This window comes from Prionailurus viverrinus, chromosome B1 (genome assembly GCF_022837055.1).
Source record: "Prionailurus viverrinus isolate Anna chromosome B1, UM_Priviv_1.0, whole genome shotgun sequence".
Classification (NCBI taxonomy): Eukaryota; Metazoa; Chordata; class Mammalia; order Carnivora; family Felidae; genus Prionailurus; species Prionailurus viverrinus.
Window position 1 is genome coordinate 17,467,837 of NC_062564.1, and position 25,470 is coordinate 17,493,306.

The 25,470-nt window shown below is 44.3% G+C and overlaps 1 protein-coding gene across 4 annotated transcripts in view; it reads right to left on the reverse strand.

Moving 5' to 3' along the window:
• The window catches only part of FAT1 (FAT atypical cadherin 1), a 133,762-nt gene that overhangs the window by 104,546 nt on the left and 3,746 nt on the right, over positions 1 to 25,470 (reverse strand). For all 4 annotated transcript variants that reach the window (XR_007151514.1, XM_047855608.1, XM_047855609.1 and 1 more), the window contains exon 2: positions 11,051 to 14,327. Coding sequence is in view for 3 of the 4 variants with exons in the window: in XM_047855608.1 (XP_047711564.1) it covers positions 11,051 to 14,309 (3,259 nt within the window). In the remaining variant the exon portion in view is untranslated. The remainder of the gene's footprint in view (positions 1 to 11,050; positions 14,328 to 25,470) is intronic.

Here is a 25,470-nt window from a genome sequence, read left to right on the forward strand (position 1 = left end):
GACAGACTGTCTTGAACCATTTTAAGCACACATGCAAGTCCTGTATGTAGCACAGCAGTTACTGTTTGTGCACCGTAAAGGCTGATCTACCTCATTTATAAAACAGAAAGGAAACCTACTGGGTCAATAACAGACACGCATTACACTTAAGTGCCATGAAGTGTATACAAAAATAGGTTCAGGCTGCTGAGCGTTTTTGAAATGCTGGTCACTACCACCGTCGCCGTGATCCTCGTCATCGTCACAGGTCCTCCTTCAGAACTGGTGAGGGCCTGGCAGCCCCAGAAAACTCTAGAACAGAGGGACGTAAAACCAGCGGTCCAAGGCCATGGAGGTTCAGCTCTTCGTAAGCCTCCTGGTATTAGAAGCAAATCACTGTCTCTGAAGACAGAATACACAGTTTTCAACAGATTCTCAAAAGTTTCTGTGACGCCAAAAATATCACGAACCATTGTTTTGGAAGTCTAGAAACAGGCAGTAGAAGAAAAGCTTTCACTCAACCTTATGACTATCATTATTAATATGCTACAATCAGCTTGTCTGTTGAGCAAACAAGGGCTACATAGGGCCACGTCAGCCACTGTGCTCAGGAGAGGCCTTGAGGCCCGAGATAAACGATACCCTGAGTCGTAACACAGAAACATACAGAGAGTGCTACTGGAACAAAGAAACGGAGACTACCGGTTTCGAGAGAGGCAACAATGGCTTATTAGGGCCAACCTAACCAAAACTTAATGAGTGCCTCTTCTATGAATCTAGTGGTTAAAGATTTAGCATCTACCCACACAAGAAGCTGCCAATTCAGAGGAAAAGGACAGATAATAACATTCCCACTAGAGTGATACTTACAATAACATAAAACAGAAAAAAAAGAAAAGAAGAAAAATGGGTTCCACAGGAGGGAGAAGGCTTGTCATGAAAGATTTATTACGCAGACGGTTAATAAGTCAAGGCGTCACCCAAAGGCAGGGAGCTAGAAAACCATGGGGCAGAGAAGGCGGGGAGGGCCGGGCTCCAGGTGCCTCAAGCACCGGGGTTGAATGGGGGCTGGGAGCAGAGAAGCAGAGCAAAGCAGGAGAGGGAGGAAGTCTCTGAGGGCGCAAGAGCCTACGAGGCCAAAAAAGCTTGGGCTTTATGTAAGGGAGACCCTAACTGGTCTTAAGAAAGATCCGATGAGAGGGGCGCCTGGGTGGCGCAGTCGGTTAAGCGTCCGACTTCAGCCAGGTCACGATCTCGCGCTCCGTGAGTTCGAGCCCCGCGTCAGGCTCTGGGCTGATGGCTCGGAGCCTGGAGCCTGCTTCCGATTCTGTGTCTCCCTCTCTCTCTGCCCCTCCCCCGTTCATGCTCTGTCTCTCTCTGTCCCAAAAATAAATAAACGTTGAAAAAAAAAAAATTTTTAAGAAGGATCCGATGAGAGATCGAACACCTCTGCTTCGAGAATCAGCTGTGTGACCATTAATCCCTCAAAGCGCCACACTTCAAACACTTCTATTACAGCTCTTAATTAAAAAAAAAAAAAAAGAAACGCAGAGATTTCAAAATTCAACAGCATGAGGTCAGTGTGTACCATAATCCCCACCCCCCTCATATCTTTAGAATTTAATACAGGCACTACGTGAACACGGCATATTACTGTCTAATTTTACTCACAAATTATCGTGACGATCTAGGGAGACAACTTACGAAAAGAGCTCACAACAGGGCTGGTTCACACTGAGCTTTCAATAAATGTGACCTATAATTATACACGGACGATGATAAAGAAGAAAAGGCTCCCCGGTGATAAAAAGATAATATTGGTTGGGGCCGGCTGGGTGGCTCCGTTGGTTAAGCATCTGACCCTTGATTTTGGCTCAGGCCATGATCTCTGGTTCGTGCTGCCAGCGCGGAGCCTGCTTGGGACTCTCTCTCTCCCTCTCTACTCCTGCCCTGTTCACGCTCTCTCTCAAAATAAAGGAGAAAACTGGTTAAATTACCACAAACTAGAAAGAAATCTTAAGAAACCAGGTGAGCTGCTGGGTAACTTCTATCACAAAAGAAAAAAATTAGGCTGAAATTAAAAAGACTACCTCTTGGACCTTCCTCAGCAGAATAATTCTCAAGAAAGAAAAACCACCAACAATTCTGAAGAATCCCTTCCGACAACAGGTCGGCTCACTTGGCCGTAGAGGCCCAGGGACGCAACGGGTGTGACCGGCCGTCAGACACCCTGAGGAGACCCGGTGCGGTTCACCGGAAGGCAGTTGCGCTGGGAAGAGCGGCCTGTGAAGTACGAGCGTGAGTAGCGTCCTGGCCCTCCTCTCACGGCTGTTACACTGGGTCACAGCCGACTCAAGCGGTACAGGCAGGTGCCCCAACAAGCCATCTTTCCAGGTCCGTCTATTCCTAGTAACAAAGACTCGAGAAGGCCGTGCTTCCTGGCATTACGCCTTAGGCAGCACGCACTGTTCTAACAACATGGCTTGATTTCTTAAAACCTAAGTGCCGGGGCGCCTGGGTGGCGCAGGCGGTTAAGCGTCCGACTTCAGCCAGGTCACGATCTCGCGGTCCGGGAGTTCGAGCCCCGCGTCGGGCTCTGGGCTGATGGCTCAGAGCCTGGAGCCTGTTTCCGATTCTGTGTCTCCCTCTCTCTCTGCCCCTCCCCCGTTCATGCTCTGTCTCTCTCTGTCCCAAAAATAATTAAAAAAAAAAAAAAAAAAAAAGTTGGGGAAAAAAAAAAAAAAACCTAAGTGCCATAAAGGTGACTGCAAAGTAACGGTGCACAACACGGATAATAAAATCTTAACAAAGCCAGCCTTCTGAATTAAAATAATCCACAAAGTTGGGGCGCCCAGGTGGCTCAGTCAGTTAAGCGTCTGACTCTTGATTTCAGCTCAGGTGACGATCTCATGATTTGGGAGAGTGAGCCCCTTGTCGGGCTCCACACGGAGCCTGGAGCCTGCTTGGGATTCTCTGTCTCCTTCTCCCTGTGTCTCTCTCCTGCTCGTTCGTTTGTTCTCTCTCTCTCTCTCTCTCTCTCTCTCTCTCTCCTCTGCCCCTCTCCTGTGCCCGCGTACATGCTTGCTCTATCAAAATAAATCAAAGCTTAAAAAAAAATAAAAGAAAATAATCCACAAAGTCAAAACAGGAACTAAAGGGTTAAAAAAAATACAACAATGGAAACACACCTAAAGTTTTAAAATCTATTCAGTTTTCCTAATTGGGCAAGGCAGGCCAAATGGAAAAAAAACCAGCCCAGATATTAACTGAGCCTTAAATCTCTATACACAGAGGCCACTCCATCAGGTTATCAACACTCAACTCTTAAACAACTCTTAGAACATAAAAATGGTGCCTTGTCAAGAGGGCTGAGTAAGAGAACAAGTTCGCTGGCTTTCCTGCCACAAACCAGATGGCCGGTGAGGACAGACGCTGAAGCCAACATCTAAGGAGGCCAAGGCCAGAGAACAGGGATTCAGCGGGGGGCCGTGTGGACTGCAACTTAAGCGATTCAGGGGGTTAAAGTGGTTTTAAAGGCTAGACAGGACCCTGACAGCCATCTAAGACACTGTTTTGATGAGAAAGTGTTCCAGTTAACATGCTGTACAGTTTGGTCCAGCAGCACCTTTATTTACGAGAACGCTGTACCTTCACAACTGCACGCACAGATGAGACACCCGTCCATCTCCACTAGATGACAAAACTCACTACTGGTCTCGGCATAATTCCCCCACTGCTCAGCACTTCATCGAAATAATCTTAAATTGCTTAAATGCCACCCCTATGTAATGCGAAAATCCTGTTCTCTTCAATTAGTCTTCAAAAGACTAATATGCCCTCTGGAGAAGAAATGACGGAAGAAGACTGCTCGATTCAATACATCTTCTTCAAGACCAAGCCTCCAATCTGGGATTCAAGCCTCCAGCCTGGCTCAGCCCAACCCAGTTCAGTCCAGAATCCCATTCAAGCAGTTTTCAAATGGGTTCTATTAGAGCATCTCCAGATCGCTCTACAAAGAGCGAGAGGCAGTAAGATGTGGTGTTGGGAGACGCAGGCCCCCACCCTCGTTGTCCCCCTTAGTACCCAAGTGGTCTTAGACAAGTTACTTAGCTCCTCTGTGAACATTCCCTCATCAATAACACGGGGATAAAAGTATCTATTTGCTAGTTGTAGCAAGAAAATTAATATATAAATTAATATAAGAAAATAGAAAAATTAATATGAGAAAATTAATATAAAAATTAAATTAGAACAGCACCTGGTGGGAACAGTGTCTGTGGTTCATTATACTGATGCCCTTTATTATCATCATCATAATCACGGAAAGCACAGAGCTAGAGAGACCCTATTTTAGGTTGTTTCTACTCTATCCCGTCCAGGTTCTGGCCCTTACGCACCTTTCAGGATTCTATGGAGGCACGGCAGAACTTCACCACATTCTGCCTCACAACATACCATCCTGGATCCCAGCCCAGCTCCTCCCCCAACCACTATTCAGTCAACTTGTTAAATACCATACTAGTAACTAAAGAAAAGCCGATCCTGTTTTCTCTTAAAACAAGAAGAGTTTCCTTAGGATTTCTAATTAGATTCTGTTTTCACCTTAACATCCTCCAGTTTCAGAGGAGGATCCCGTCCCCAGGCGAAATTACCATGCCCTCCCTGCCTTGACTCAGATTCACACACACACAAAAGGGCAGATTATCATAACCTCATTTCTGCCAAGGCCTGATTTTTCAATCTCACTGTGGCTCAGAAATCAGTTTTTCTCTTCAACTTTCCTGGGAAGAGAACAAAATGTAAGAACAGGACAGCGGCTGCGGCCACATAAGGCAGGAGATGCCAACACAAAAGCCCACTTCACCAGCAGCTAATCTGTGAACTCCTTGATGGGGCCTCCCCCAGTGTCTGTGCAAGTTCCTACTGCCAGGAGTTCCAGGTCCAGCTCCAGCAGAGGTAGAAGGGTCCTACCACAGCAGACCACACTCCTAACGGCCACACAGCTGTCAGCCGCTCTTACAGATTCTTTGGTCATAACCCTGGAGGCCATTGACATTCTACATTCTATTTTCTGCCATGACAACAGGCCCTAGGAAAAAACACAGGTCCCTGCCATGTATAGAAGACATCCTACTTGAAGCGGGGAAAAGGTTTTCTTTTAAACTTGAGTAACTAAGGGGCGCCTGGGTGGCTCAGTCGGTTAAGCGGCCGACTTCGGCTCAGGTCGTGATCTCACAGTCCGTGAGTTCGAGCCCCGCGTCGGGCTCTGTGCTGACAGCTCAGAGCCTGGAGCCTGTTTCAGATTCTGTGTCTCCCTCTCTCTGACCCTCCCCCGTTCATGCTCTGTCTCTCTCTGTCTCAAAAATAAATAAAACGTTAAAAAAAACTTTTTTTAACTTGAGTAATTAAGATAATAATTAAAATATTCCAAGTTCTGCCAAACGAGAAAGAAACCCCAAAAACATTTTCCCTCTCACTGAGGTCAACAATAAGGTTAGCCTGGATTGGAAGTCCCTTCTGGTCCCACTGCACAAACGCATTCATCCCGTGTCCCCTAACTGAGGAAGTCCAGGAGCCAGTCCCCGGATGGGCACTACAGGAACCATGCAATACCACTCCCCCATGATGAGCATGTAGCCACGTTCTCTTAAGAAAAATGTCGTCCCTATTCCCCCTCCCATTTTTCATGAAAGGCGATTTATCTCATTGCACCAGCTGTACTTCCATATTAATTCTTCCCAAGTCTTTCCATCGACATGTAAATTTCAATTCTGAAATCACAACTGGGATTCTAAGAGCAACACAGTATTAGTAAGTTTAGAAATTCAGTCTTATCTTAATGAAAAACATGGTCTCCCCAAGTAAGTAGAAGTGGAAGAGGGAAACACTCTTACTGGGTTGCATTATTCTAACAGTGAAACACTGAACCAAAGTACTCCAGACTGAAGGGAAAACATACTTAAAGGCATCCCAATTACGATACACACGTGAGGGGAACAGACTTAACTACCTACCTACAATTAAAAAAAAAAAAAAATCTTTCGGCCAAGCATTTTTCTAGACATTACTTTAGTTTCCAAACTAACAAAAAGCTGCACCTCTTTACGGATGCTCAAGTAATAATTAACTTGGGTGCATCCGCCTGGGCCAAGAACACTAAGCTGAATTTATAATTTATTCCATAAATCTGCAAGAGGGCTTCTCCAGATTTATTCTGCTCAACTCTGAAAGCTTACCAGGCACATATCTGCAGTGAGAATGGGGGACAAATCAAAACCTAAATGTGAAATTGCACATGCTTCAGAGATCCTCCACTAACATTTCTGTTCAATCTGCTTTATCACCTTCTCTGTAGATTTTTAAGGAAATTGGGCGGGGGGGGGGGGGGGGGCGGGGAGCATAAATCTTAATTAGAACCCTGGAGACTGGCTCTCTAACCAGACCCATTTCCCAAATAATTTTTCACGTAACCTTCCAAACCTGGAACGGACGAGCTATCACGTGGGCATGAATGTGTCAGAACAGTTCACCAACACCCAGAGGCCTCTCCAGGAAAAGCATGTGATTTGGTGAGAGATTATCAGATGAGTCAAGTGACAATTACCCCCACACTGCAATTACATGTTACCTCCCTGAAAAGCCAATTAGCAAAGTATGTATAAAATGCAGAGCTCACAGGACCGTACATTTGGCTACATATTTTAGGTAGTTCATAGAATTTCTAGTTAAAAAACAAAACTAAAAACTACTTTTCAGGGCATGTTTCACATTGAAGCAGACTTTTTAAAGAAAAGGATCATAAAAATAGTAAGAACGAAATTCAGATTGCGGATTTATGTTCTCTGTTGTATGAAAAGACTACAAATGATACACATACGTGGCGATGCTGAAATAGGTAAAATCCCACAAAAATTTATTATTCCAACAACATTATAGTTTCAAGTTAAGTCAAAGGCAGGAGGCGAACAATGAAGCGGGCAGACTGTTGGTCCTGCGCAGGCCCTTATCAGCTAGTCCAGTGTGACAAGAAGAGAAAGTAACAGCACAGCAGAAACAGGCGATGAACGGTGTCTGAAGTTCTAGAAAGGTGCTATTAAACCTGACCTGAGCCAGGCCTTCTCCAGCTCACACTGAGTGTTATTAGGGTCGTGTCCTATGGAGTCCCCACCTGTGTTCCTGAACTGCCCCTACTTTTCTTCTTCGGACAGGCACCGCTCCACACTTTTCGACTCGCACTAGGAATGAGACAAACCCCAAATAAAGAACATACCTGATTTAAGAATTTCTACTGCACAAAACATACTGACTTTTCCTGAAGGAATTCTACACTACCATACCAAATGTCTTGCCAGGAATCTCTAAAAATAAGTTGGGCTGATAATTCTACTGCCAAATCACATCTCGTAATGTACACCAGGCCAACGTGTGGTAATGTGTAAATACTATTATATCACTTTGATTCATTTCCAAAAAACACAGAAACATTAATCTACTATACATGAAACATTTTCTTCTGTAAAGCCAAGGACTACAGAACAGATGACTGATAGATTTCCAACTTTTCTCTCACTTTCAAATCTCAGTAGTTACACAGATGCACAGTTTCTTATATACTTCCCAACCCCAATGCCCACAGTCCCAATTCATCCCCTGGCCCCCCACTAAGTTACCACCAGAAAAGTCTAGCACTGCCATTCAGCTTTGAAAACTACTCCAGATTTCAGAACCCTGCCTTGTTTGGTTGGTGGTTTCCTTTTTTCTCCCTTGGTAGTAAGAATATCCCAATGTCTTAACTTTATAAGCAAAAAAAAAAAAAAAAAAAAGAAATTACTAGTTTCTAAATGAGTCTTTAAAAAGCAACAAAAATACTCTTTTCACTTGAAAGAAAAACCCAAAAGGCAGTGCTCATATAATTTAAGCCTTCAGGGAATGTAAATTAAGACTTGGGTTCTATTTTCTGTCTCAACTTTAACTTGTAACAATTTTTTATAGCTTTTCAGAAGCTATTTTAGAAAAGGAAAAAAAGAAAGGGTCAGGAATAATTGTCCTTAGGAAAATGCGCAAACATATTCGTTGTATTGGGTGAAGTTCTTAAAATGTGGGTACTCTTCCAAGTTGACACAATATACCTGAACATTCGAATTAATACTGGAGTACGGCAGGAAATACACGTATATATCTATAGATACAAGAGGAGGGACTAGAATAGCATAACCAACAGGAGTCAGTCAACTGTTATTTAACAATCGGGCTCTGGTGGCCATCTTGCATCCCCAGGGGAGTGTGCACCTCATCTCGGCTGGTCCGCCCCAGACCCCCTGAGCGCCAACGCTCGTCCCGACCCCGCCGCCGCCGTGCGCTCCATTTCTGCTCCGACAAGATGAAAGAAACTCTCCGGAAGCAGGAGAAAACGCCACACCCCAAGCACGCGTGCGCAGTGGTGGGGAAGGACCGGCTGACCGAAAAGGCAGGCGGTGGGTTCACAGCCGGGCTACCGCAGCTGATAGAAACCTCAGTTCTCCTTAGAGGAGCCAGGGGTACACAAGATCCCTGGCGGAGAAGAGGGGAGTATGTTCACAACCGAGGCGCCATGATCCGCTTCCACAGCGCTCAAGTGCAGGCATCCGGGCAGCGAACACTCGCCGGGTCCCAGACCAAGCAGCCGACAGAAACGCTACCCAGGATCTTAAACCAACGCGGTGCGGACGGTCGGACTAGTTCAAGACCACAGGCCGAAGCCAACTGCATTGAGGCAACTTGTGAGGTGGACAGACCTTGACGATGTTGTGCGGCGGGGGGGGGGGGGGTCTATTTTATATTATGACTGCTTTTTAAAATGTTGTTCACGGGTCTGACAAAACCTAGATCTCTAATATTTTTAAGCCCCCAGCCCCTTGGACACCGCAGCTCTTTTCCATTTTTGCTTAGACACAATTCATTCTGTGCAGCTAATTAAGCTGAAGAAGACTGAGAATATAAAGTTTGAAACAAGGTTAATAGAGTTCTTTGCTCAGTATATGGTTTCAGTTTTTATTTCATTGACACTGATTTGCACACAGAAAGCAAAGTTGTTTCTAGAGAACTAATCACGGCATGTGGCTGGTAATCTTTGATGAAATTGGATTAAAGATTCTAAATGGCGGCATGATGTAAAAATAAAAACAGAAATCTGGTATTTTATCCTTTAATTATACCGGGATTAAAAAATAAATTAAAATTTTTCTAAAATCTAGAAACTAACAAAAAATTTCAAAATTAAAAAATTAAAATCTGGCATTTTAGAGAAATGGATACACCCAACACATGCTAATGGTCTACAACTCATTACAAAAAGAATCCCTTGAATAAACAAAAGTACATTAAAAATATGATGGCTTCTAAAATAACTTTTTCTAGGATAATAATTATGTTTCTTATATTAGATGTAGGCATTCTTAGTGGGGTGGGTATTAAATAATTTACTTGTAGCATTTTAAAGATAAACTTAAAATTTCAGTGTAATAAGAAAAACATTTTTTTAGAATGGATATATTCATAAAGGACATATCAATGAGATCAACAAACGAAATGAACTCCCATCTATGGCAGTTCATCTAACCCTGTGATTATCCAGTTTCCTTCTATTTCCACTACCGTTCTCAGGAAGCAGGACATTCATTCATTTTAATGTGACACTCATCAAAATAATCATTCGTTTGCTCGTTCGTTGTCTTCACATTTAACGAGCAGCTTCTATACGCCTAGTACTTCTTGCTAGGGCTGAGGACAGAAAATGCATGAGCTAAATAAAAGCCTGTCCTGAAAGGTGGTTTTTGGCTGAATTATGTCCCCTAAAATTCATGCACTGAAGCCCTAACACCCAGTACTTCAGAATGTGACCGACATGGAAATAAATAGAGGCCATTAGGGTGATGCCTAATCCAATATGACTAATGTCCTTATAAAAAGAGAATAGGACACAGACATACACAGAGAAGATGGTGAAGACACAGGGAGAAGACAGCCATCTACAAGCCAAGGAGAAAGGACTCAGAAAAAAACCTACCATTGCCAACACCTCCAACCTCGACTTCCAGACTCCAGAATTGTGAAAACATCAATGTCTGTGGCTGAAACCACCCTGTCTGTGTCCTTCGCTACGCTGGCCCTTGGCAAACTAATACAAAGGGTCACACTCCATCAGGGGAGACTGACATCAAACTGTAATATCCGAGAAGAGCAGCTAAATTAGAGATACGCACAAAGTGCAAAGCAACAGACCGTAGCATCCGTCGGCCGTCCCGGATGTTCTGGTTTTAGGCTCTTATTCCAGGTGAAAGGGTATGCTAACAAAGCCTCCTTACCATTTCGAAGACATTAACAGACTAACACGCGCTCGGCAGCCTTCCCATGTTATTTCACTTTATCCTCACATAAATCTTGCAGCCTTTTTGAGCGTCCCCATCATATAGATGAAGTCAGTTTCGGTAAGATAATTAACTTGTCCAAGATCACCCAATTAACAACTCAAAGAGCCAAGTCCCTACAATTCAACATTGTACTTCCCTACGTCTGTCTGCCTCTCAAACAAAACTTGGAAGAGGTACTAAGGAAAGCAGACCACATCGCGGAAGCTTTAGCAGTGTGTTCTCTCTGTGCACTGCACAATTCTGCAGGTGTGCAATCATCTCTGAAAAGCATGCCAGACAGTGGCCGGTGGCGGTTCTAAGTGTGCAAAAAGACTAGCTTGAACAGCTCTGGAACAGTTTTCTCAAAGTTACAGCAAAACCACAGCGATGCTTCTGATAATGCAGAGCACAAACTTAAAGATCAGGATCAACGGTAATGATTCCAACTTTCTCCCGTTTCCTTACTCATTGTACACCACGTCATTCAAGTTCCTTCGGTTCCATACTCACGACTTACTACACACAGGGATGCTTCTAAGAGGGCAAAAAGCATGCACGTGCACTTCTGTGTGGAGCCCTGACAGAGGCCAACAGGGAACTGTACAGGAGCCAGCGCAGGGCAGATCATTACTTTGGGACAAATGGGAGGGGAGATCAAACCAGAAGAGTAATAATGTATTTACCTGTCTCTTCGTCTATTTTGAAAACACCAACACCAGAACCATCTCTTATGGAATAGCGGATCTCCCCGTCTCTTCCTGTGTCCTCATCGTGAGCAGATACTGTCATTACTGAGGAACCAATAGGGACATCTTCTTTCACTACCCCCTTCTCCACAAAGCTGGAAAACACTGGTGGGTGTAAGTTCTCATTCACATCAATGACCTCAACTTCAACATAGCAAGTGGAAGACAGAGAAACCGGCTTCCCTTTGTCTTTGGCCCTCACGGTGAGATTATACACTTGCTTCTTCTCAAAGTCCAAATGCTGGACAATTCTGACTGCTCCGCTGAGTTTATCCACATCAAAGTGTCCTTCTCCGTGGTCCAGCAGACTGTATCTCACTTGGCTAGACTGACCTAAATCGGGATCGTAGGCCTCCAACCACATGATTATGGTTCCTTCCGGAAGGTCTTCGCGAACTTTCACACGGTAATTAGGTGGCATGAACCTAGGTGGGTTGTCATTAACATCCTCTAATGATACTTTCAAAAGAACAGTGGAAAGCAACTGAGGTTCTTCTCTGGCTTGATCCCTGGCTTCAATCTTTAAGTAATGCACATGCTGTACTTCGCGATCCAAAGGGGACACAATTTTAACAACTCCAGTCACGCTGTCAATGGAGAATTTATCTGTGTCTGTGAGAATAGAGTAGGTCACATGTCCATTCGGCCCTAAATCTTTATCTGTGGCTTCAACCTGGATGATTTCACTATCTACCTCTTTGTCTTCGCTCACTTCAACAAAGTAGCTCTCCTGTAAAAACTCCGGGGGATTATCATTGGCATCCAGAACTCTGATGTCTACAAGACGCCAAGCGGCCTTCTGTGGTATACCAAGGTCAGATGCTGTAATGTTCAGGGTGTACTTGTCTGTTGTTTCACGGTCAAGCGGAGATAAAATCTTTAGCATTCCAGTTTCCATGTCAATTACAAAGCAACTATCCTCATTTCCTCCAGAAATGGCATAGACCAGTTTTCCATTGAAGCCAGTGTCCAGGTCAGTAGCATTCATGAAAATTATGCTGGCACCCACTGGATGGTTTTCCTTTACCTCAACACCAGCGGGGAGAGTACTTCTGAACTGTGGCGCGTGCGCATTGACAGAGTGGGAATCAAAGAAAATGTCCTCGACCTCTCCCTGACTGTGTAACTTATTTGCCTGCAGGAGTTTCTCCGCCAGCATTTTGGCGACGCCCGTCTCTTCGCACTGCAAGTGTACTGGCTTGCGACTAGCAGCCACAGTTATGTTGATGTATAACGGTGTGGCAAAATTCTCTCCATCTGTGGCCGTGATTCTCAGGCTGTGAAATGACACCTTGGTCCCTAAGCCATCCAGTAGCGACTGCTTTAGGGACAACACCCCAGAGCTGGGGTTTAGGCTGAATAAATCTAGTTCGTTTCCAGCTTCAATCTGGTATCGGACCAACTGAAGTTCGTCAGCATCAATCGCAGAAACAGTAGTTATTTGCTCCCCCACACCTAGATCCCTGGGGATAGTTCCTTCACAATTGATTTTCTCAAACAAGGGTGTGTTGTCATTCAAGTTATTGAGGGTCACCGTGGCGAGGACTTCAACTTCCCGGCGGTATGGCAAGCCCCAGTCTGACGCTCGAATCCTCAGAGTATAAACCCGAGGCATCAGCTCATAGTCCAGGTTTTCTGAAGTACTCACGGCACCAGTGAAATGGTTAATGACGAAGGGCACGTGGTTTAAATTGGCAATACTGTAAGTCACATAGCCGTTCTCCCCCTCATCGGGGTCCACGGCACTCACGCTCAGGACCGTCGTACCAATGGGCACGTTCTCATCAAAAGATGCTTTGTAAGCAGTCTGGGTAAACTCAGGGGGATTGCTGTTCGCACCTAAGACTTTAACCAACACTCTGGTCGAGGCTCTTCTGTCACTTGTTGTTACTTCAAGTTCAAAATGGGATGCCTGCTGTCTTTTAACTGGCTCCAAAATGGAAATGAGACCAGTGTTGGGATTTAAACTGAATTTAGCTTTCCCAGGGGTACTTTTGAAAACATACCTCAAATGAGAATAACTAGGCGTGGCTTTCACCATGACCACAGGGGTATTGGAAGGAGCAAACTCACCGATTTCTGCTCTATAAACATCCTTTTCAAACTTGACTGGCCCAGCTTTGAACTGCGGAGAAGTCACATGAATTACTTTCACAGAAGAGAACTGGGGAGGGGTTCCTTTATCTTTAGCCTGTAGCGTCAGATTGTAGCCAAAAGGATGACTGTCCCAATCAATGCCACCAACTGCCTTGACTTTATATTCTTTACTCCCTGGAGAGGACCTCACTGTTCTAAACTGTTGAAGGAGGTCACCTGCCACAATGCTTAAAGAAGCTATTTCCCCATTGGGCCCCTGATCACAGTCGTCCACCGTTACGATTGCGTATGTTGGGTCCTTGTCCAGTTCTGATGGAGACAGCGTCACCGCCGTGATCACAGGAGCACATCCGTTGGCCTGTTCCACGTGAACCGTCAGCTTAGCCATGCTGCTGATACCACTGCTACCATACAGTTTCATCCCACGGTCCACAGCAAGAATCTCCATCTCATAGAGCTTGGTCTCTGCGTAATCGAGCCTACCAGTTAAAACTATGGCACCGCTGGTCGGGTGAATAGCGAACACATCTGTTCGATCTTTGAAACTGTAGTAAAACTCTCCATTGGTTCCTATGTCTGCGTCTGTGGCGCTGACTCTGGCAATACTGGTCCTTATGGCTGTGTTTTCAGGTAACGAAACACTGTACGAGGTGGGGGAGAACAGCGGTCTCAAGTCGTTTGTATCCAGCACTTGCACCCTGACCTTGGCTCGGGCTTCAGCATTAGTATTTTTTTCAACTGCTTTGACTATCAATGTGTAATGGTCTTTTACTTCCCTATTAAGAATAGCTGTATTTCCTCCTTTGGTCCTTATTCTTAAGAAGCAAAAGTCTCCAAGGACATACTCTTCAGCTTTGAAAAGGTTTTCGTTGTCCCCGGAGATAATTCTGTACCTTAACTCCCACAGTGGATTTGTAAGGTAAATACCCATCTTTACAGGATGGCCCACGTAGGTTTTTGCTGCAGAGTTTTCGTGCACCGTGACATTGTACTGGAAGTGTGTAAACTGGAGAGGACTCTGCTCAGGGGTTTGGCTTCCGTCGCCGTCTCCAAAACGCTGGAGGAGCAGGAGCAGGAGCAAGGCCACAGGTCTCCCCATCGCTTAACCCTCAGGAATCTAAAACACAGAAAAGAAAGAAGAATCGTGACCTCGAAGAAATAAACAAGGCGGCGTAAACTTGTTTCGGGAGTTTTAGACTTTGCATTTTAGTGCATTTGTATGAAATACAAATATGTGCGATAGTTTTTAGGTTTTTTTCCGTTGTCCAAGTACCAATACCTCTAACATGTCTAAAATTACTAAGGAACAATCTTTTTCTTGTACTTTGAGGACTCAAGAATCATAAGGAGCTTCAGATCAAAGACTCCCGCCAGCTACATGTAACACCAAAGTTGAATTGTTCTACTTGATTCTTCAAGGCAAATGGAACCAACTGTGACAAAGGGAGATAACGAACATTGTCTAGGTTTACTTATACACAACAGATGAAATGCCCAAAAGCTCACAAATTTCATGCTGCCACAGTATCCCAAGCACAGGAAGCTTTGAAGAACTGATTCAGAACAAGACCCAACCTGAAAGGTGGTTTCATAGGACCTCCCATAATGACATTCTATAACCTCATCTCAAAAGTGATCCAGAAATTATTTCTTTCTAAGAATAATTTAGTTGACTCCCTCCAAAACGTAAGGGTTTACGGTCTCATTTAGCGTTATGTAACTACTTAAAGGTATTAAAATACTTATAAAATCATTATATCATTTTGATACTGAGGTCACTTCTAAACCAACGTGAGTCAAAGAGTCCATTTACAAATGGGAAACCAGCAGCCTGATGTCAAACAGCAAAGCGAATCTTACCCACCACATCAATGTTTTATCACCACTGCAGTCAACAACCAGTGTTCACAACCAAACACAAGACACACACACACACACACAGCTAAAGCATCCAGGCTGACACACAGAGAGGGCCCCATGAACGCAGCAAAGTGGTCGGCCCCGCAGAGAAGGTCAGAGGGGAAACGGGAAGGCAAGGGGGCATTTGAGAAAGGGTTCCCTTTAGCAAGTGGAAGGTAGGCAGTCCTCCGGGCGGGCCTTCCGGATGAGCAAGACAATTATTTTCAGACCCACCGTTCCTCTAAATGCCAACAAATTCACCTTGCAAATCATTGGAGCCTCACAAAACACCCCAGCACTCTCCAGAGAGGACAGCACTGCACCCTCAAACAAGTGCTCCCAGAACGGGAGCCCCACCCAAAGGTGAAAGCAGCAGCAGACTGGAGGGCTGGTTGAAGGGCCGGCGGGAATTCGCGAGGCAGCATTAATTCACAGTATCTTCACCGCACCCCGTCAGTCATTTCATCAGGGAAAAAAGAAAAGCCCTCCTTCACACAAGGCTTAACGGATGCTCAATCACATTCCAGGCGGGCCCCCTGACATGTGCCTTCGCTATCATGCCATCTCCTCAGCGATAAAGTCAGGAGACCAGACTTCCAGCCTCCCGGAGAACGATGATCACTTCAAAATAAGAAAACAGTTTCCTCACAAAACAATCTCTTCATGTGGTCAACAGTCCTAATATTCAGGGAAATCTGAAAGATATAACGATGCAGGGACGTTCCCTAAACCAGGGAAAACTTCAGTTCAACCTACAGGTATGGGGAGCCTAGTTCAGGACAGACTGTGGAGGGTACGTGAACCAAAGACTATTTCCGGATCCTGAGGCATTTACGAACTAAGAACAACAGAGAGAGAGAGAGAAGATGCTTTCAGTAACACTTAAAAAGCTCATGTGAAAGAAGCAAGCACAGTGTTTCATCTCAGAAGACTTGTTACTGCTACCCACTTTACAACAAAGTATTATGCCGGGACTCTGTTGTAAACAATTAAAATATTATTGCTTAATTCTACATATAAAGTATTATGCAGCCACTAAAAAGAATAAGCCGCCACTCTGAATGTTGGTACATAGAGACAGACGTCCAGATATGTTAAATGGAAAAATTAAACTGATCCCATGTATGTGTGTAAAAAAAGGCGGGGGCGGGGGGGGGGGGATGAATTGTGTGCACAGTACATGAATATGCTGAAAAATGGACAGAAACATTCTGGATCAAAAAAAAAAAAAAATCAACTGTCAACAGTGGTAATTTGTGGAGAACAGGCAGCTAGGTGAATGTTCATGCTTTATTTCCACGACTAGCTGAATATTTTAGCACAGGTGCAGGCCATCTGTTCCACTCACTCACTCCCTTCATCAATTATTTGACTTCATTCAACGAATATTTAATGCTATGTGCTAGGAATCGTTCTAGATGCTGGGGATACAAAAGTGAGCCAAAGCAGCAACAAATCCTCATGGAAGACATATTTCCTGGTGAGAAGCAAGCAAAGAGTGTATCCCATGCTGATGATGAGGCACTAAAAAGAAAAATAAAGAAGGGCAGGAGACTGTGGTCGGGAACCTGAAGGGAAAGACAGAACTAAATTCAAAAGGCCCAAGGGGCACCCGGGCGGCTCAGTGGGTTAAGCGTCCGACTCTTGATTTCCGCTCAGGTCATGATCTGAAGGTTCGTGGGTTCCAGCCCCATATTGGGGTCTCTGCTGTGAGCATAGAGCCTGCTTTGGATCCTCCTTCTTGTTCTCTCTCTGCCTCTCCCCCCTACTTTCTCTAAAATAAATACGTACATACGTAATACATAAATAAAATTCAAAAGGCCCAGAGTGCATTTTAGGATGTTCAGTGTAATCCTGGTCTCCACCCATTCAAAGCCTGTTGTATTTCCTCCAACTCACTCCACACTCTCCCACCAAAACAAACAAACAAAAAGTTTCCAGACTTTGCCAGTGTTCCCTGGGGCTCAAAATCACGTCCAGTAGAGAGGCATTAGTTACAAAACCAGAGACCACTGTGGCTGGGGCACAGATGAGGGGAGAGCAGTAAGGGAGTTTTTTTATATATAAATTTTAACCTTTAGAATCATTTTAGATTTACAGAAAAGTTATGAAGACGGTCTCTCCTGTTGGTAACCTCTCCCATTATTATGGTGCACTTGTCACAACTAACGAACTAGAGAGGAACAGGACCTAGGGAATTAGATGAGGAGTTTTGGAAAGTTAAGGTGAAAATGCACACTGTTACCCAAGTAATGATTCTGAGGGGGCAGGCTGACATGTGGGAGAGGTCCAGCCTGGAGACACAAATTTGAGAGTTGCCTGAATATACAGAGCATGCTGTTTCAACCACAAAACTGAGATCATCCAGGGAGAGAGCACAGGTAGAGAGGAAAAGAAAACCAAGCACAGAGCCCTGATGACCCACGCCCCCAAAATGTGGAGGACAGAAGAGGAGAACCAGCACATGAGACGGGACAGCAGTCAGTCGCTGACGCAGAAGCAAGAAACAGTGGTGTTATAAAAACAGGATGGGTCCGTCAATCTTTCTGAACATCTGAAGCCTCACATTAGAACTTGGCAATGACGCATACACACTGGCTGCTACTATGCAGCTGCACACACTGCTGGCCGGCCCCGGACACGCCCCCACCCCCCAACCCGGCACAAGGAAAAGGCCAACACATCACATTACTGCAACGGTTCCCTCCCCACCACATCTCGGCCACCACCCTGCTCTCACAGCTGCATTCCCCATGCCTGATCACCTTCCTGAACCCACCCCGCCAGCGGTTCTTCTCAGGGACAGCTCAAAGCCGGACTACCCCTGCTGGACACCCTCAACAGAAACCATTCAAAACCCGGAATTTACTCTGCAAACCTGGCCAACAGAATGCCACTGTGATCAGGATCAATGAGTAAGGGCAACTTTTTACATCAGAAAACAAAAAAAATTCCATGGGGCGCCTGGGTGGCTCAGTCGGTTAAGCATCCAACTCGATTTTGGCTTTGGTCATGATCTCACAGGTCGTGAGATCGAGTCCCACGCCAGGCTCTGCACTGACGGCATGGAACCTGCTTGAGATTCTCCCTCCCTGTCTCTCTCTGCCCCTCCCCGCCTCACTCCTGATCTCACTCTCTCCTGCTCTCTCAAATCTTTAAAAAAAAAAAAAGGAAGAAAACAATTCACTTTTTAGGAGGTATTAACCTTTAGTAAAGGAACCTAGAACCGTGGATTCAGGTTCTGGTATAAAATGCGTGAATCAAAAAAGTGGTGGCTGTTCCCCTGTGCAAAACAAACAGCAAAGCTGAGGAAGAAAAAAAAAAAGATACTAATACCATTTCTACTGAAAAGTACATTACCTAGAGTTCATGCTTATGAAAATTAAACTCCAGAAACGATTTTAGCCAAAGGCTACACTTTGATATTTAGAAGGTGATCATACTACTTCAACTCATTGTAGTTTAGGTTTTCTTCTGTGCATTTTGCAAAGTGAATACCAAGAATGTTTACTTAGTGCAGCCTGTAGAGGAAAGGGCCTCAGGTCCGAAGCTAAAATATCTTTAGTATAGATTTCTGGAAATCCATAAATAAGAGAGAAAAAATAATTTTTCTAGTAGAAATCAGATATTAACGTGCTCATATTTCTTCATTAGGGAGACCTTCACATAGAGTGTTCTAAGTCAATTACCGTGACTGCCCCTTCGTCACAAAACAGAACACAGCCCCAGTGCTAAGAACAAAACTGCATAAATTCAAATATTTAGATCTAAAGCTGAAGATTCAGAAATGTTGCATATGCTTCCATGATAGGACTAGGTGGGACACAGCATTACACATGCATAAAATCCCCTAAATGTTGTACATCTATTACTTAGAGGTCCCAAATCTTAATATGCCTTCAGCCCGCCATGCAACAGGCAAAAAGTAAACAGCATCAATGCCACCTGTGATGATAAAAACACACAAAAATATTCACCTGAAAAACTCTGTGTTCTCCCTCGGCGTGCCCTCCCACATTCTCCCATTTTGTATCAGCAGCAGTGAGAGCACTCACTAGAGTTGAACTTATTACTGAAATCCAGAGCTTAATGTTCAGTTTGAATAGTGTCACATTTTTAAAGTATTTTTGAAGACGTTTCAACTGCAGGGAAGATAACCACATTTTCAAAGAAAAATGTCACCAAAAAGCCAGTATGAAATGTAAATGACTCCTGTTTTTTAAAAATAGTGTATATTAAATGTTCAATGGTCTCTAAAATCAATAGGGAGGGAGGGCGGAGAGGGAGGGAGAGAGAGGGAGAGGGGGAGGGGGAGAGGGGGAGAGGGGGAGGGGGAGGGGGAGGGGGAGGGAGGGGAGGGGGAGGGGGAGAGGGGGAGAGGGGGAGAGGGGGAGAGGGGGAGAGGGGGAGAGGGGGAGAGGGGGAGAGGGGGGGAGGGGGGAGGGGGAGGGGGGAGGGGGGAGGGGGAGGGGGAGGGGGAGGGGGAGGGGGGAGGGGGAGGGGGAGAGGGGGAGAGAGGGAGGGGGAGAGAGGGAGGGGGAGAGAGGGAGGGGGAGAGAGGGAGGGGGAGAGAGGGAGGGGGAGAGAGGGAGGGGGAGAGAGGGAGGGGGGAAGGGGGAGAGAGGAGGGGGGAAGGGGGAGAGAGGGAGGGGGAGGGAGGGAGGGAGGGAGGGAGGGAGAGAGAGAGAGAGAGAGAGGGAGGGAGGGAGGGAGAGAGAGAATTAGATCTTACTAAGAAAGCCTGTTATTCAGGTATTACTAATTCACAGCTTCCAGATACCATTTACAAGATGGGAAAAAGTCACTTTCCTAATAAATTATAATAGCCAACAACAGTACTTTTAAAAGTTTTTACTGTTACACTGAAAATGTAATGGGTGGCTCCTGTTTATTTTCCGAGTGCGTATCAAATCTTTCTAAGCCACGTTCGGACATTTGTCCGTAGCAACAGGGGTGGGGGCCCACTACGAACCCAGACTGAACAGCCTTAGGCTGGATGTGTCTCCTGTAACTGCTCCTGGTGTTAATTCTGAGAGGGGCCGAGCTAAGTCTGGTTGCTCCGGCGATGACTTGATTTAAATACTGCCTTCAAATGATCAACAACTCATTCCATTTAACGCAGTCTTCAAACCACTAATACATGACGGTGACAACCCCAAATCTCTCCCCTCAGCACAACGTAACTCTTTTCCGGCACTTAAAAACCTGAAGAAAATTAGAGAGCTCCTAGTTTGTAAGCAGCCTCCATATAAAATCTGCTATGTAATTTACCTGCTCTATGAACCTATAAAACACATCTGCGGGCATCTGAAGATCACTGGCTGTTCCGTGCCGTTGTGACATACAAGACAAGACAGGAGGAACACGGGCTGCGCAGACATTTCTGGCTGGGCTAGGCATCCATGGGCTATTCACTTTCCTCTCCTCTTTTTACAGACCAGACATGACCACTACTTGTTACTCACCCTGCAACCACTTTCTCCTCACCCACGCTCCAGGGCCAACATTGCTCACGGAGAAGTTCCAGAAACACAGCTTACCGCTCGTGATTTTACGGCATCTCACCTAACGTACTTTTTCTCTGCAAACAAATAGCATTTAAATGTCATTTTGGCAGGGTGGCCATTAATGAACACCAGCCACTTCCTCCACTCCCAAATTAGTAAAGCTTTTACTACTGGCCAAATTATGATGATAATTATTTAGGTACACATACAGATATTTCAGTAAATAATGGATCGGGAAGGTGAAGGTTCCGTGTAAAAGAAAAAAAAAAAAAAAAAAAGGAAAGTCATCATATACAAAGTCCCTCCTCTTCCTCTCCTTAAAATGTTCTTTCCCCCTATTTGTTCTTCTTCCCACCTTTCAGAAGACACGGACCCTGCCTAGCTACAAATAAAGCCACCCAGGGTGCCGTACATAAAATTCTGCCTCTTCCGCAGCTCCTCCCTAAATTATCACTCCCTCTCAAACATCACACTCAAATGACCCAGCCATGACCGGCCCTTTTTCCAGGGTCTACAAACACACACAAGTTTATCCCTACTTAAAAATAAGCTTCATTCAAACCTTCACTTCCTTCCAACTCACACCCTATATTTCCCCTTCCCGTACAGGCAGAGAGTTCTAAACAAGAACTTGCTTAGGGCTACCCTGACTTCTGTCTCCAAAGAGGCTACTTCTACCCTCAACTGCTCTACAGGACCTCACATCCATCCTGGCACCAGACACAGCTCCTCCTGGCATCACAAGTCAGTGTCAAATCAGGACTTTTTCTCAGTACTCCCTGAATTAATGTCACATGTGACACCACCCACTACACCCTTGCGTCCTTTACAGGTCACAGACTGCCTAAAGCATGGTCAATCCACAACACATAAAGGATAAATGACACTGTTTTCCTGATGTTCCTCAACACTCTTTTACACTCTACACTCTCTCGCCTTGAAGTTCGCCATCACAAACTTCTGTCTTCTGACTCTTCTTACATATGCACGTAGTATCGTGCTTCGAGGTCTCATCCACTCAGTCGTACTCAATCGGCCAGGAGCACTTTGGAATCCCACATTCCAGCCTTAACTTCCCCCAAGTGTGGGAACACGCCTCCTGAGATGCCATCACACCTGCCACACAGCCTTTCACCAGCTCCCAGCCACAACATGCCAGCCATTCCACTCTACTATCCTACTGCACCTCTCCAGCAATGGAACAGTTTCTCCACTTTCCAAATCACTCAGGCTTGCAACCTAAGAAATCGATTAAGAAAGAAGGGGCTGGCAGGCATAAAACCTGTGATCTAGCCTTGGCTTTGTCCCGAAATCAATTGTGTGAATTCATGGAAGTTACCTAATGCTTGGATTCCATCTCTTTATTTGAAAAACTGTACTAAAATCTTCATAGCCTCCTGCCCTCCAGAGAGACACTTCTCTCCTCCCCACCCTTCCTCCACCACTTTCCTCTCTCTCACACTTGTACAGACACCGATCTTTTATTTCTAACTACCAAACCTCCATATCTAAAGTTATTGAGACTGTGGACAATTTTTTACTCTCAATTTCTGAAAACTGTTCCCTTTCCATTTGTCACCTATTCCTATCTGTATTTACTCAGGCACAGGAGCTCATAGCTTTCAAAGCAGTATTCCTGTGTTCTTACCATCCCCCCCCCCCAATTTAGCCCATCTACCACAGTCAAATTAATCTCATTAAAACTTCTTTGCAATATTAGTCCCTAGTTTGAAAATATTCCGGGTTTCCCCTTAGCCTGCTGATTAAGTATATTCTTCTTAGCCTTGTACTAAAGACTAAAGACCTCCACCTGCTTCCTAATTGGATCTCCCAATAGTACTATTTCAAGCCAAAAAGGTGGACTTTCCACAGGCTGGAAACCACCAAGCTGTCCAGAGCAGGTGACACCACCTAGTGGTGAGGCCTCTAATCCTGTAAGATCTCTATCCCTTGCCTTCCTAAAAGGTAACCTCAACATTGGTCTTCCTGCCCTTCATTCCTCACATACTAGTTATTTTCTCACTTTTCTACATTTCTTTCTTTCCACCACTTCTTAACACCTGCCCCATAAAAACCTGTCCTCCCTGTCTATAACCCAACGTACGTCCAGATCATAGACATTCTATGTTCTACTTGCACAAAGGAAAAAAACAAGCCGCAAGTCATGGGAAAACAGGATTAAACAGGCATTGATGATAAATCAACCAACCCTTTTCCTAAAGATAACATGGTATGCTCTCAGCATACCGCAAATCATGTCATAACTAAGGTTTCTACAATTTGCTTTATATGTGTCATTTCCTCTCCTTAAATTATTCCCTCCTGATTCACTGTTCCCTCAGAACTCACCCTATCCTACCTAATATCCACCTACCTGCCATGCCCAGCTCAATGAAGTGCTAGGATGAACTCCCCTGCTCTTAACACACTGGGTATAACTATTTTCTGTCCTCCTGCCACTCTGCGCTGTAAGCTCCCTGAGGGAAGGAAATTCGATTTGCTCACCCTGTATCCTGTGTCCAGCCCAATGTCTGGCAAAGAGGAGACCCATAGGCGCTGAGTTCATGAATGGACAGATGGCTGAGGGTGGAGAATGGAAGGCAGGACTCTAGGAGAGGAGGGGTAACACGGGAAAATACACATCCATTCTTCTGAAATTAACAGAAAATCCAGGTGCAACCACCAGGCCAGTAACAACAGTGCAGATGGCTCTGATTTCTAGCAGCTGAGCAACAGGGTCACCACCCACCTCAAAATGCTTCCAAATTGGCTGGAAGAGAGGCCAGATCAGTTTCTGTGATGCAGAGCTTATTTTGAAGCTCTATGCTTGGATATTCTACGAAGGATTAAATACCACTTGGTTTTCCTAAATAGTTTGTAAAAAGACTACAGGTTCATCTCCACACATATAATAAACCTTTGGAATTAAGAATTTTGGCAATTTATTTAAATCTGGGACCTAAAGGTTAAGTTTAAGTTTCTAAAAACTTTAAAACATGAAATATTCAGATTCGTCATCTGACTGAATACGCTTTAAAGTCAGCAAAGAAAATGACAACTCTCTGATCTTAAATGAATTACCTGAATCACTGATTTCAAAAATTCTTTCCAGTGCCTAAGGATAAACTAACACTTGCAAATTGACCAATTAAGTGAGACAAAAAAAATAGTTTGGCGTGATTGTCTATATAATTTGGTCAAAAGAAAGCTTACCTACTGCAATTTCCCACTCATAAAAGATTAAACAGACACCTAGCCTTATGGCTTCCTGCTATTAAATCAGGTCCTTTAGGCCACAAATTAGGCCACTGAGACAACATTTAATGCAACAATAATGCACTAATTTGATTCAGTTTACTCAGTCTATGTAAAATCAGCCAAACTTGGGTGGAAAGCAGGTGGTGGTAGACTTGATAAGGGAGGTTAAATAATCTGTAAGATCCCTTTCACCTCTAACATTCAAAGAAATAACTGCTTCCAAGGTGGCTCATGAACTAAGTCTAAAGATACACACGAGAGGGGCAGGGTTGCTGGTAAACCAAAACAGTTGTTAGTCTGCACGTAATTTTCAGATTCCCATCTTGGCACTTGTCCACAACGTGGATTAAATGATCTATTAACATGATGAGAACTCACTGGGGTAACTTCTAGTGACTAATTAAAAGATACAAGTAAAATATAGGTGGCCTAAATGCTTTTATTAAGTCCTCTAACAATCTACCTTCCTTTCAGAGTGACAAAGAATTTGGCTCATTTAAGACATTCTTTTTCAAGAAATGGGTACACAAATGCACACTTTATTCAAATCAAACCTTACACTGAACCTGTTAAATGCCATGTTTGGCCTAACTTAGAGTTAGATCAATTGTTTTTTAAAAATTATGTAGTGTTTTAAGTATTTTTAAATCCATCTTGAAGTTTAATGATGACAGTGAGACAATTCCAACTGTGGAACCAAAGCTGTCCTTTTAAAACTCAAAAGATAAAGGCAAAACTGACCTATATAACTGCAGAAAAAACACATTTTCATGAATAACTATCAACTGGATATGTTGGGTTAACCACTACATCTCCAAGAATGGCACGGGAAAACATCACTAAAACCTAGTTTTAACACGTGCAGAGATCAACTACTGAACCCGATATGTCGCAACCCACAAAGCCTCAAGAGGCTGCCTTTCTAAAAGACAAATAAATGAAGATCATCTGCCTTTTAAATGTTTCCCAATTTTAAGAGTCAGTGTAAATATCCAGGAAAGAAAAGAAAAGAAAAGAAAAGAAAAGAAAAGAAAAGAAAAGAAAAGAAAAGAAATTTACTCTACCAAGCACAGAGTTAACAAAAGCCACTTAATGAAACTGTAGTTCAAACACAGGCCCCCCCCCCAACAAAAAACTTAAATGCATAAAAAATATTTGAGTTTACCCTTCTAAAGCATACAATTGTGTCCTTGTTTTCAAAGCTCTGCAATTCACATCAATGGGAACAAATAAAATCTCAAAGAGACAACACAAAGTTAGCTTCCTGGAAGAAAGCACTCTAAGTAAGAAAAAGCACTGAAGAATGAGGATCCCTCTTTAAAAAAAAAAAAAGACCTTACAAGTTTCTCCTCCAGGGGAAAAAAAAAAACCTAATAAACAGCACATTTTGCAAATGTTTAGCCCCGCAATTTATCAATCGCACCTCGTCTACCTACATTCAACCAGTTAGTACTTAACCCTCAGAGCAGCGCTCCCTCGGGGCACAAAACATCTAAGAGAAACTGCGACTCCATTTCAAAGATCCCATCTCCTTGGCTACTGGCCTCGCCTTTCATCTCCCCAACGCTGGGACTCTCATAAATTGGAAGAATTAAC